Here is a 13,392-nt window from a genome sequence, read left to right on the forward strand (position 1 = left end):
TCAGAGGCGGTGCGCTTGGCGCAGGATAGAGCAGGGTTTAGAGCTGTTGTGCATAGGGTCGCTATGAGTTGAAAAGGACTCGACGGCACATAACAACAACAACAACAACAACAACAACTCCTTAATCTGTTGCAATGCAGTGTACGTATTTTTTCCTCAGTTTTTCTCAGTCTTACCCCAACCCTGATGTCAGTCCCATTCTACAACAGTGGCACTATGCAGTATTTGTCTTTTTGTGACTGAGATAATTCACTCAGCATAATGTCCTCCAGGGTCACCATTTTGAATAATATTTCATGAGTTCCTTGTTTTTCAATGCAGCGTAGTATTCCATTGTGTGAATATACCACAACTTCTCTATCCATTCATTTGTTGATGTGCACTTAGGTTGTTTCCAGTTCCTTGCTATTGTGAAGAAAGCTGTGATAAACATGGGTGTGCAAATATCTGCCTGGATGGCGGTTATGGCCTCATTAGGGTATATTCCCAGTAGTGGAACTGCTGGGTCAAATGATATCTCTATTTTCAACTTTTTGAGAAAGCGCCACACTGCCTTCCACAGTGGTCACACCATTTTACATTTCCACCAACAGTGAATAAGGGTTTCAGTTTCTCCACAACCTCACCAGCATTTGTTGCTTGCTGTTCTGTTAAATTTTGCTATTCTTACTGGGGTGAGATGATATCTCATAGTTGTTTTTATTTGCATCTCTCTTGGAGCTAGAGATTTTGAACATTTCTTCATGTGCTTGTTGGCCATCTGAATGTCTTCTTTGGTGAAGTGTCTGTTCATATCCTGTACCCATTTTTCTATTGGATTATTTACCTTTATCTCGTGGTGCTTAAGTGTTTTATAAATTCTAGATATACATCCCTTATCTGATATGTCATTACCAAATACTTTCCCCCCAGTCTCATTTATGGTTTTTTTTAAAAGGTATCTGCTATGAATAAATTATTGATTGCACAAAATTCTGTCCTGTGATCTCCAACCTCATTTCTGTCACCAAGGCCATTATTTTCCAACTCCTAGTCCTTGTTCTTTCCAACTTGTGTTTTCCAGTCACTGATGATTATTAATGCACCTTGACTGCATATTCGATCAATTTCAGACTACAAAAATTAGTAGAAATCATCAGTTTCTTCAACTTTGACTTTCATGGTGAGTGCGTATATTTCAACAATGGTTATATTAACAAGGCTTCCCTGTACGCACATGGATGGTATCCTATCCGTATGCATAATATACTCAAAGCACTCTCCTTCAGCATAGATCTTGAAATGTTCTTTTTTTATAACATTCCAGATTATTTCTTTTCAGGTTTTCATTTCTAGCATAGTAGATCATGTGATTGTGCTATTCAAAATGGTCAATACCAGTCTATTTCAGCTCATTAATGCCTACGTTGTGAATCTTTATGTATCCCATTTAATTTTTTATAACTTCCAGTTTTCCTAGATCCATACCTCATACATTCCATGTTCCCATTATTAGTGGATGTTTACATTGGTTTCTTCTCATTTTGAGTCTTGCCACATCAGCAAATGAAGATTTTTCATTGGGTGAAAACTTGATTCTGTCTGTGTCATTATGGTAAACTCTACTCATTAGGGGAGCTCTGATGGGCTAGTGGAAAGAAACTGTGCTGCAGTCACAGAGGGACAGTGTGAATCCACCAGAGAAGGATGGGTAATCTCCTCTCCAGGTGATTTACTCCCTCTGAAAATGCACTGGAGGGTTGGCTTCTAGTCCATTCCCACTCAATGGCACACACAACAACTACTCTTCCGAGAAGACACTTCTTCCCCAGTTGTATTTTGAGTGCTTTCCTACCAGAGGGGTTCATCTTCCAGGACTATGTGCGACACTCTTCCAGTATCGTAGCGTTTTTGAAGGTCTTTATTTCAGAAGGAAATGGCCAGTCCTGCTTCTTAGGCTGTCTCAGTCTGGAAGCTCCCCTGAAACCTGTCCACCATGGATGACTATGTTGGTTTTGAACCTCTGGTGACACAAACTCCAGTGTCACAGCAACATGCAGGCCCCCACAGAACAATAAACTGACAGATGAATGAATGGTGGACATAAAATTAGTCTAGAGCTGTTGTGGCCCTTTATACACCATACACACCAACAGAGCTAGTGATTTCTATCTGTGGGCAGTGACAGATAATAACAGAATAAAACCATATTTGCTGTAAAATGTTTTCAGAGAGAGACAGAGAGGATGTGCTATGGGCAATAAACCTCATTATGAGGGAAGGCCAAGCATGCTAGACAGTAGACTCAGTCCTGGATGCCCTGAACAGACTCCTCTCTGCTTGCACACTGTGGTGACCTCACTCCCTTTGGAATTTGACCCGTGTCTAAACACCGCTGAGAGAGCAGACATCTCCTCCTCATTTTAACCTTTCTGCCATCAAGCAGCGTAGGAACGAGAGTGGAATTGAGAGGAGCTTGCCTCTGTCCACCTATCATCAGCACACCGACTATTACTGTCACCCTCCTTTCAAAGTGGGGCCACTGTCCAGCTGCTCGCTCTCTGGTCTCCTGGCCTCTGTCCTTCCTCCACTTCTATTGTCTCCTCTGCCCAAGTCACCGGCCTGCCAGATCCACACTCTTTCAGGGACTTCACACCATTATTGTTTGCAAGAGAGAAAGATAGACTCCTGGGAGGGGCCAACCGTCATGCAGCATGGCCCCTGGGCAGGACCAGGTGGTCTGAGACTCCAGGTCAGGATCAAGAGGGACCCTGCTAGTCAAGTTGCCTCAAGGACTCTGTGGCCACAGGCAAAGCCCTGTCCATCACTGCTGGGCCAGGGCCTCCTGCCACCTGCAGCCGCCCAGGGAAGAGCATTCCTGGATGTACTCAGCATGTGGGGACGTGTGAGCCTCCTGTTACCCCTTCCGCCTTCCGCTCAAATGAGCAAACTGTGACTTCTTTTCATGGAGCCAGAGGGAGTGGGAATGGAGACTGTCTGAAATGCTGTTTACTGATGTCCTCACAATTGCTTTATTATCTCCTGCTTCAGAGAATGGGGAAGAATTGAGGTTCTTTTGGGAAAATACATCTTATATGACTCTTGCCGTAGAAGGAAGAATTAAGGTTATGCTTGTTTTAAAGGCATCCAAGGTCTTCGAGTTGGAAGGGACCTTCAGTCCTTAAATTTGAGGCTCTGCTCCTTGCCTCATCTTCTCCCAGGCACTCCCAGCAGAGAGTTAGTCTCTGCTTGCACTTCTCTGATGACAGGGAGCTCACTCCCTCCAAGGCTCCTGGGTGGAACACATCTAGCTTATTCTTTCACGTAATCATTCTTTTTTTGCAGAGAGCTGAGCAGCTCCTCTGTACTGGTCTGTATGCATGGGTGGTGGGAGCACAGAGGAAGTGTGGCTACTTTTCAAAAAGAGGTAGGTGGGGAGGGTGAGCAGTGAGAGCTTCCTGTGGGATGATGCCAAGTCCAAGTGCCTGGAACTGTGCCTGGGGTTGGCACTACACAGCACAAAATTCTTCCATGAGGTGCTTGGATAGGACAGGCACAGCCTGTGCAGAGGCTCTGAGATGTCACCAGACCAGGTGGGCCATGTCCTGGGAGGACCAGACCTGGGACAGCCAAAGCTGAGGGAGAATATGGGACAGGGGCTGGGAGCCATGAAACTGGGGACAGTTGAGGTCTGAAGGTGCTGGAAGTACATGCTGGGGCTGGGGTTGGCTCCTTCAGGCATGGAAGCAGCTGTGTGTGCACCTGAAGTGGTGTCACTGGTGTCATGTTTGGGGAAGATTTCTCCAAGGCTCTCTCAGACAGACAATACTGCTCACTCGTCAGTCCCACCTCCTGGTCCACCTCTGACTCAGAGTTTAGGGACAGAGGGGAAGGCTGCTTTTGTGACATTGCCCATAGTCTCAGGGTGGAGGATGGGCATGAGGCATCTTGTTTGGGCCAGGAAGGTTGGGGTGATCTTGGTCCTGGGGGCAGGCAGATCTGTACTGGAATCTTGCTTCCACATTTGCTTTTGCATCTGGAAAATGGGGATGATTATGAGGCTGGGAAGACCCTGTGGGTGCAGAAGGAGCACTGAATGGGGCTGCCCCCACAGACACTGGACACTAGGGAGGGAGGGAGGCTGGTGAGACCCTGACCTGTTACCCAGTGGTAGTCCAGCTTTAGGAGGGGTGGATACAGATTAGTGGAGGTGGCAGGTGCAGGGTTGGGTGCTTGGCTGTGCATCCTGGATCAGGTATTTTAGGAGCCTGGAAGGTGTATATGGGGAGATTGGGAGTATACATGTGGAAACACTTGAGAAACGGCTTTCTAGGGTGCTGAAATTCCACTCTTTGGCAGTAGTCCCAGCGTGTAGGCTGGCTTTCCCCACTCAGGCCCTGCAGCTGTGGTGGGCACTGGAGGGCAGGGCCACGTTTGCGTGGCACAGTGGAGGGTTGGGGTGCGGATGTATGCAGTGTGCTTGTGTGAAGGGCCTTCAGTCCTGACGCTTGGCCATGGTGCACGATTTCATACAGAATCTGTGGAGTTCCCATGAGAACATGCAAACTCTCCACAATTTGGCTCCAAGCTCCCTTTCTAGCCTTTTCTCTCTCTGCTCACACCCTTGTCCTTTCCCAAGCTGTTCCTCTGCCCTGATGCCTTCCATTCCTCCATCTCTATGGGCCAAAAATCTTGTCAACCTTTCACTTGAAATGCTCTCTAGTTACAAAGACGTTCTTGATGCTTCCCACCCAGTGGGGTGATCCCTCAACTGTGCTCAGTCCTGTCTTTGCTCCTCACTTGCCTTTCCCTGAGCAGATGCCCTCCAGGTGCCCTGTGCACAGAAGGATCTGAGAAGAGCAGCACTCACTCAGTGCCAAAAATATTTTATTTTCAAACATTTGGAAATAAAAAAATGCAGCTTTTGCTAAAATTAGCCTGTATGTTTCTTGTTGAGGAAAAGCAACCAGAAAGTGGGTTCCTTCTGTTTTCATTAAATAAAGGCTAGGATTTTGAAGCTCTGTTTCACATACTTTGGGCATGTGGCCAGGACAAACCGGTCTTTGGAGAGGGACATCATGTTTGGAAGGGTGGAGGGACAGTGCAGGAGAGGAAGACCCCGATGAGATGGAGACTGGCTCAGGGCAGGGCAGGACTCAGAGCTGCTGTACACAGTGTAGCTATGGGTCGCAGGCCACTTGAAGGCATAAAACAACCACCACCACCACCACCACCACCTTCATTTGTTGTTTCTGGTGGGGGATGTTGTCTCTGACTCTTGGGCTCAAAACACCCTCGGATAGTGGCAGATCTCAGACCGCTGCTCCTCGATAGCCCCATCTGCACCCTTTCTGATCAGCATCCCACAGGGACCATGGTGCTCCTCATGTGTGGTCTTATCATTTTTGTCCGTAGTTTTCTTTATGGAGAATGTGAATATTTGCCTCTTGACAGAGGGGAAACGGAAGGAGGTGGGGTTTGTTTAAAGCCTGTGCTAGGTACAAAACTCTCTGAGCCAGTTTGAAAGGTCCCAGAGGTTGTTTAGGCCTGAGGTTTCCTCCCTGGCTCAGCCTCAACTTCCTTGGAGATTGTTAAAGACTCTCTTATTGTGTACACACCCAGGATCCAGGCTGTGCTGCTACCAAGGGCTGTGGATGGCATGGCACTGACTTCACCCATCTGTGCTTTGAACCACTGGCATCGGGCTTGAGCTGCACAACTTATCTATGCTGAAAAAAGAAATAAAACCCACCATGTGTGTATCCTCCCCTCTGGGGGCCTCTGAATTAATAGGTCTGAACTTTCATGTTTTCAGGAAGGGTCACCAGCTACTCGATAGTGTGTCTCACAGGTCAATTATCTAATTTTTCATTGAAGAAGTTTCACTGGAAAACCCAGGCCCAGTGAAGTAATTTGCCCGAGGTCACTGGTGAGTAACCTGAACCTCTGCCCTTGACTCGGATTGCCATTCCCGAAATACATTTTGTTGATGTTAGGTGCCACTGAATAACACATGGTGACCCTATGAAAAACAGATTTGAATCTTGCCCTATCCTGTGACATATTCACCATCTCTGATAGACTCATTGTTAGAGACGAGCCCACTGTTACAGTCACTGTGTCAATCCACCTTGTAGCGGGTCTCTCTCTCTCTGACTCTCCACCTTTCCAAGCATGGTATCTTTTTTCAAGGACAGGCCCTTCTTGTCAACATGCTCAAAGTATGGGAGCCAAGGTTTCTAAGGAGCACCCTGCTTGTACTTCCTCCAAGACAGACATGTTTGTTCTTTTGACAGTCCATGATTCAATACTCTTCTCCAACAACACAATTAAAAGGCATTGATTCTTCTCCTGTCACCCTTCAGTTAGCCTTCCAACTTTCAGATGCACAGGAAGTAAATGAATAGACGAGGCTTGGATCAGGCACATTGTAGTCTTTAAACCACCATCCTTGCTCTTCAGCACTTTGGAGAGGTTGTTGGCAGCAGATTTTCCCAGTGCCACACGCCTTTTGATTTGTTGCTGCTATTATCATGAGAATTGAATGTAGATCCAAGTGAAGTGAAATTCTTCCTAACTCCCATCTTTTCTCCATCATGGTGAAGACAGCTGTGACTCTGATCATCGGCTGAGTGATGCTGCCTATTGGCTCGGTGGGGAGGATTTTGAAATCCTGAAGGATTTCACATGAACGTGGATAGACACCCATACTGAAGGCTGTAGTCTTTCATCTTTGGAAGCAAATGTTTCAAGTTCTCTTCACTTTCATTTTCAACAACTTCTAAATATACACACCGAGGGCAATTCAAGGGATGAGGAAGGTCTACCCTCAGGAATTCAAACTGAAGGGGGAAAAACTGTCAAGCTAAACCTTCTGGAGAATTCTAGGGCCTGGAAAGGACTAGTGGGGAACCTAGACAGGCCTCCTGTCTTACAGACAGGAAACAAAGACCCAGAGAGGGGAAGCAGCTTGTCACCAGTCGTCTCTCAAATGCAGACCCGAGGATGAAACTTTGGGTCTCTGGGAGGGACGGATTCCCTGGGGTCCACTCCGTTTCCTCTCTTCACCTTTATATTGCTGGAAAGGGTGAGGAAGCTCTGGGGTGGGAAGGCAGAAAACCATCACTGATGCAGATTTACTAAGACACAGGCAGCATGACTTGGGCTTTCACCTGCAAATTTCATTTGTAGGGTGGTATCTGGACTAGACCAGCAGTTCAAACATAGCTGCTTTAGTACATGCTGAAATCTCAGCATTATTTAAAAAGAGAGAGAGAAAAATACAAAATACCTCCACCACACATTCCTTTATGGGTATCTTGTCTGAGTTGTGTATATGTGTGTTTGCTGAGGCATGACGTGACATGTATTTTCAATAGTGGATTATGGCCAAAAAGTCTGTGTCTGAAGCTGCTTCCACACCACACCCTCTGGGTGCTGGTGAGGTGGGGGTGCTCCTGGGATGTGGCGAGCCCTGGTGTGACTCAGGGACAAGGCTTTGCCACTTGATTGAGCGATTTTCACCAAGGCGCTGCCACATCCTAGAAAAGAAGCCTCGACAGTTAGGGTTGGGGTAAGACGGCATTTCCTGCCTGTAGAACTGGGGCCTGCAGGTGTGGGCAGAGGGCCAAGGCCAGAGGCGTGGATCATCTTTGCTGTGTGAAGCTTTGGGGAAGAAAGAGGAATGAAGACTGTGTTCGTCCACAGGAGGCTCTGTGTGTGCAACGGGGTGTGGGGAGTCTGGCGTTCAACTCCCATTTAGTCATTCCATGCACACATATGGAGTGCCTCTGTGTTACAGTCCCAGAAATGGGATGGAGGAAGGGCCCAAATATTTAGGGTCCCCCACCTCATGCTTACTGCTCACACGGGTGTGGTCTGTTCTTGACAGTGTCCTGCCTGAGGGGACACTGCTATTATTCCTAGTCTACAGATGAGGAAGCTGAGGCTCAGAGAGGTTGGTGTGCACAGTCACCAATGCTAGGACACAGGGTCCCAGACTCCTTGATGCCCGAGCTCAATTTCTCAGCCTCTACCATGCCCTGGCCTAAACAGAAAAGCCCCTGTCTTTGGCCCTCTGGCTTCACTTGATCTTTGGGACGCAGAATCATTAGTCAGGAGCTTAGAGATGGCCTTTCACTTTAAATCTAGGGAAACTGAGGCTCCTCGACAAGCAGAAAAGGCTTAAAAAGCCCTCAGCTGGGGAGGTGGGTCAGGGTGCTATCACCAAATCTCACAGCCAAGGCTTAGCTGGATACAGTCAGGTCTGACCAGAGAACTGACACAGTGTGTGCTTGAGGCCCCACAGGAAATAGATCCCTTCCACCTGGCCCCACCACCACCGGGCCCCACCACCACCGGGCCCCTCGGCCACAGGGCCTCATCACCACCAGGCCCCATCACCACCGGGCTCCTTGGCCACCTGGCCTGCCTAAGCAGCATATCGGGGAGTGGAAGCAGCTGTCTGCAACCTTAGTGGCCCAGGCAGAGTCAGCTGAGGAAGCCCACAGGGCCTCTGTGTGCTGGGCACCACCTGGTACATTTGTACACCCCGCCTCCCTTGGTCCTGGCTAGGTGGTACCGTCTCCCCACCTAACAGGCCCTTTGCCCTCTTGCATTAAATGTCTCAATCTGCTCCCCTGGAGACCTGATAAAAGTACACTGACATACTACTGGGAAATCTTGCAGGGTCACCTGACTGCCAGCCAGGTCACCTTCATCTCTGGGTGGAAAATACTGACGGGATACACACTTTGGGTTTCCTGAGCTATTGGGCATGTCCTTGCAAGGATGTTAGGGTGTAGGTCCAGAGGTTTGTTCCAGGACATCCTGGCTGAGCCCCAACTCCTGGCCTTTGGCCACATAACCCCACAGAAGAGGGGCACCTGTGGCTTTGCTGGCAAATTGTGCCCTGGGCCTACGTGGACCTGGACAAGGGTGGCAGGTGTTGGTCTCAGAGTGACCCTCTGGGGCACTGGAACAGCTACACAGGGAGAACACGGCAGGTGCCTGAGCCACAGCCCGCCTTCTCAAGGCCTACCTCGGGCCGCACAGGGTCCTCAATGCCCACCACGCAGATGCAGGTGAGCTCACTGAGGATGTCATTCTCGTTGTCCCAGTCGGGCTCTGGGCTGCTGGGGAAGTCACGGTAGGCCACACAGATGGTGCGTAGCCCGTCACAGGCCATGGGTTCTATCACCTTCTTCACCATCTCATCGCGGTCTCGGGGTCGGAAGACCCGGGGCTCACCCGCCCCACTGAGAATCTTGCAGCATCTGTGGGGGGGTGGGAGTGCGATGAGTTAGGCCCAGCTGAGGGCTCCAGGTTCCCTCCCTTGACCTGAAGTGGCACTGCCTCCTTCTCCCCAGTGAGGCCCAGCCACCCATGATCTATCAGCCATTGCTCTTCCTGCTTCATTTCCCATGGTGAGCACAGGCCAGAACCATGGCTCCAAGAAAGGGTTAAATGAAAACTTTCCCAAAAAAAACTAGAAAGCCTCTCAAATATCTGCTGGAAAGCAATCAGGCAGCCTTCTTGAAGATATCTGCTCTAGAAGTTCTTACTCAATTGGTCTGGAGTGTGTCAAGGAACAATGGTTTTTAAAGTTCCTTGAGTACAGCCAGGGTTGTAGCAATTCCAGCAACAAAGGAGAGAACCAGCCCCAAACGAGGGCAGTGACTGGCTTAGTTCTCTATCTGGGACCTGGAATAAGACACTGGCCAACAATGAAAATAGCTATCCTGGGGAGGACAGCTAAGGATGGCCCTCAGTGAGATGGGCTGACACAGTAACTGTTTGGGTGTGATGGGGATTGTGCAGGAGGCACAGAGCAGGGCCTGGGTCTGGTCTGTTGATCATGGGGTTACTTAGAGTCCTAATGGTGGTACATAACCACCAAGAAGGGTGATAACTGGCACAACTGAGGAGGAAGAAACCAGAAATCTGAAGAGAATGCAGGGCAGGAGGACTGGGTGTGTGGCCCTGGAGCTGCCTCCCGCCCTCTGTGCCTCCTAGTGCGGGGCAGCCCTTCCAGCCCAGGCCTGCTGGAGGCCCTGTGTGACCTGGACGTCCCAGCCCTGGGGAAGGGCCCCAGCACCCTGCCCTGCCCTGGGCCCGCGGCCACTCACTTCTTGAGCACAATCTCTGAAGCACCCTTGCTGTACATGCGGAAGCTCTGATCGGGCAGCTTGATGACTGTGCTCATGGACTTGCGTACTGAGTTGAAGGTGTACACTTTGTACAGATTTTCCTCTGGTGTCTGGGCACGCACAGGCTCGTAGTCCTGCTTCAGGTCCAGCACAAAGCCCAGCAGGCCACATTCCGTCTTGTTGCCCACCTGCCAAGGCAGGGCACCCTCCTTCTCTGGGGGCTGTGGGAGAGAGGGGTGAATCACACACAGCAGGGCCAGCCCAGGAGCCCTGCCTCTACTGCCCTTAGCCCTGGAGGTGCCATCTGGCGTGTGTGGGGCGCCTCAGCCCAGTCCCTGCTCACCTCCTTCCATTGGGTGAGCTCTCCGTCCGCCTGGCACCTCAGGCCCAGCCTGGGCTCAGGATGGAAGGCCAGTTTTTTAAAAAAGCAAGAACTATTCCAAACATAAAAAAATTACAGAGAATAATATAATAATTAGCCATGTACCCACCCCTCAGCTTCAAAGAAATGCCACATTATGTTTATTTGTTGAAGACTTTTCTCTTTAAAAAATGTTTTTTAAAACATTACAGGGAGCTGGAGCTCCCTGTGTGCCCCTCCCAGAAAAGAACTTCTGTCTCAAGCTTGGAATGAAGGCTTCTCCTATGATGGGACTTTTGACTTGGAGATCATTGCAGGTTTGCATATAGCTTTAAGAAAGAATACAAAGACTAGCTTACAACGTTTGTGGTTCTCCAGTGTCCACCATGTAGTATAACTCTAGACTAATACCACAACCAGGGTCCTGGAACTGACATTTATTACACAGGTGGCTCTGAGAGGCTACCACAGCCATCAGGACAGAGAACGGGCCCCTCATGTGGGACCCCAGGCCACACCTGCATAGCTGCAGCTTCCTCCTCTCTCCTTCCCAGCATCTGCCATAACTGTTTTGTCCCCCAGCATCCAGTTTTGTCAAGTCAGGCACGTTGCATAAAGTAACCAGTGCGGGGTGGAACCACCACATGGGTGTGCTGGGTGGAACCGTACCTTTGCAGATAGGCTCTCTTCACTTAGTGTTAGGCCCTGGAGGCCTGGGAAAGTTGTTACTGCCCCAGCAGTGGTCCTTAATGCTAGTCCACGGTCTGTGTGTGCCATCCTGCATGGTACTGACTTCGTTTGAACCAAATGAAATAGCTGTTTTTATATGTAAAAGGCGATCACATCCTGGCAACCTTATGTGTTGTTACTAGGTGCCATTGAGTTGACTCTGACTTCTTGCAACTCAAACCTTGCCATATCCAGCCTCACAGTCTTGGCTGTGCTCACGTCTATTGTTGTAACCACTGTGTCAATCCATTGTGTTGGGGGCTCTCCTCTTCTCTGACTCTCCACCTTTGCAAGTATGCTACTCCCTCCTGAGAACTGATACCCCCAAGTAGGTCAAAGTCTCACCATCCTTTTTAAGGAGCACTCTGGCTTAACTTCATCCATGACAGACTTGTTTGTTCTTTTGACTTTTTGCCTACATCACAATTCAAGCACATCAGGATTTTTTATATATTCCTTATTTAACTGTCCAATTTTATCTGCATGTGAAGCAATGGAAAATACCAAGCCTTGGGTGAAGCACACCTCAGTGTTTAAACTGATGTCCTTGTTTTTCAGTGTTTCAGAGATTCTTGGCTGTAGATGTGCCCAATGGAATACTCTGAGTTGTAGACTGTTGCTTCCATAGGTATTGGTAGTGGATGGAAGTATAACAAAATCTTTGAGGGCCTGAAGTGCAATGTTTGCAATATGGGTTGAAGCTCAACATCAAGCAAATAAAGATTCTCACCACTCTGTCAATTGGCAGCACCATGATAGATGGAGAAGAGATTGAGATTATTAACGATTTCAGCTTGCTTGGTTCCACAATCAACACTGTTGGCACCAGCAGTCATAAAATCAAAAGACAAATTGCATTAGGAAAATATGCTGTCAGAAAACTATCCAGCATGCTGGAGAACATGAATGCCAAAGACTAAGATGCACCTGGTTCAGGCCATGGCCTTTGGAATTAATTGTTATGCATCAGAGAGCTAGAAAATGACCAAGGATGACAGAAGCAGAATTGATGTCTCTGAGTTGTGATGCTGGAGAAGAGTATTGAACATACCATGGACGACCAAGAGAACTAACATATCTGTCACGGAGATGGTGAAACTAAGTTTCTCCTTGGAGGCAAGGATTTTGAGACTCCATCTCATAAACTTTGGGCATGTGTCCAGGAAGGACCAGTCCTTGGAGAAGGAGATCATGGTTGGAAGGATGGAGAGATAGCACAGGAAAAGAAGAGCCCAGATGAGATGATTGACTCAGTGATTGGTGTAATTGAGGGTAGGTGTGTCGGAGAGAGTGAGCTTGGCTCAGGATAGAGCAGGGTTCAGAGTTTTTGTGCATAAGGTTGCTATGAGTTATGGTCAACTCAGTGGCACATAACAACTACAATTATCATGTTGCTTATGAGTCCAGTTGTGAGGACTCATAAGCAACATTTTTTTAATTTCCATTCATTCATTGTTGCACTTTTCTCCCCTCCCAACCCTCCCCCCACATTTTACTCTCATGTCAAACTCAAAGTCATTATTGTCCAGGCAGAAATGACTCCAGTAGCGTTTTGAGGCTGTAAATTGCACGGGAGGAGACCGCTCATCTTCTCCAGAGAAGCCGCAGGTGGATTTGGGCCATCAGAAGGTACCTCCTTTGAACTAGCAGCACAACTCTGTAAGGACTAAGTCCAGCTCCCTTTTTACATTGTTCACATACCAAACCCAGCCCAGCTGGTGTGGACTCACTGTCTCATGGACACCGCATGTGTGTCAAAGCAGAACTGTGATTGCTATGCCTTTTTTTGAAGGTGGATGTGAACTTCTAACCTTTTGGCTAGTAGCTAAGGACTAGCTTAATGACTGCTCAGAACCGTGAGGGGCATCCACATATGTATGTATGAATATATCCATGTGTATGTACATGTATGTAGTGCTGTTTATATGTGACAAACTTCACATTATGAGACTGTATGTACACTTTTCTGAAACTTGCTCTACCCATGTAACACTATTTTATTTTTATTCATGTATAAGTTCATCTCGAACTAGGTATAAATTCCATTATATGGATAAGATTCTCACCACTGGATGAATTGGCAGCATCAGTATGGATGGTGAAGAGATTGAGATAGTTAACAGTTTTAGTTTACTTGGCTCCACAGTCAACACTCTTGGTAACAGCAGCCAGGAA

The 13,392-nt window shown here is 48.2% G+C and overlaps 1 protein-coding gene across 1 annotated transcript in view; it reads right to left on the minus strand.

The window, feature by feature from the left end:
- ATP2B2 (ATPase, Ca++ transporting, plasma membrane 2) overlaps positions 1–13,392 on the minus strand; it is a 257,365-nt gene that overhangs the window by 51,034 nt on the left and 192,939 nt on the right. Inside the window, exons 12-13 of the mRNA XM_006900551.1 lie at positions 10,107–10,348; positions 9,020–9,254 (exon numbers count right to left, since the gene is read on the minus strand). Coding sequence (XP_006900613.1) covers positions 9,020–9,254; positions 10,107–10,348 — 477 coding nt within the window. The remainder of the gene's footprint in view (positions 1–9,019; positions 9,255–10,106; positions 10,349–13,392) is intronic.

The sequence above is a fragment of the Elephantulus edwardii genome, unplaced genomic scaffold (assembly GCF_000299155.1).
Source record: "Elephantulus edwardii isolate Elephantulus edwardi_28Jun2011 unplaced genomic scaffold, EleEdw1.0 scaffold00288, whole genome shotgun sequence".
NCBI lineage: Eukaryota > Metazoa > Chordata > Mammalia > Macroscelidea > Macroscelididae > Elephantulus > Elephantulus edwardii.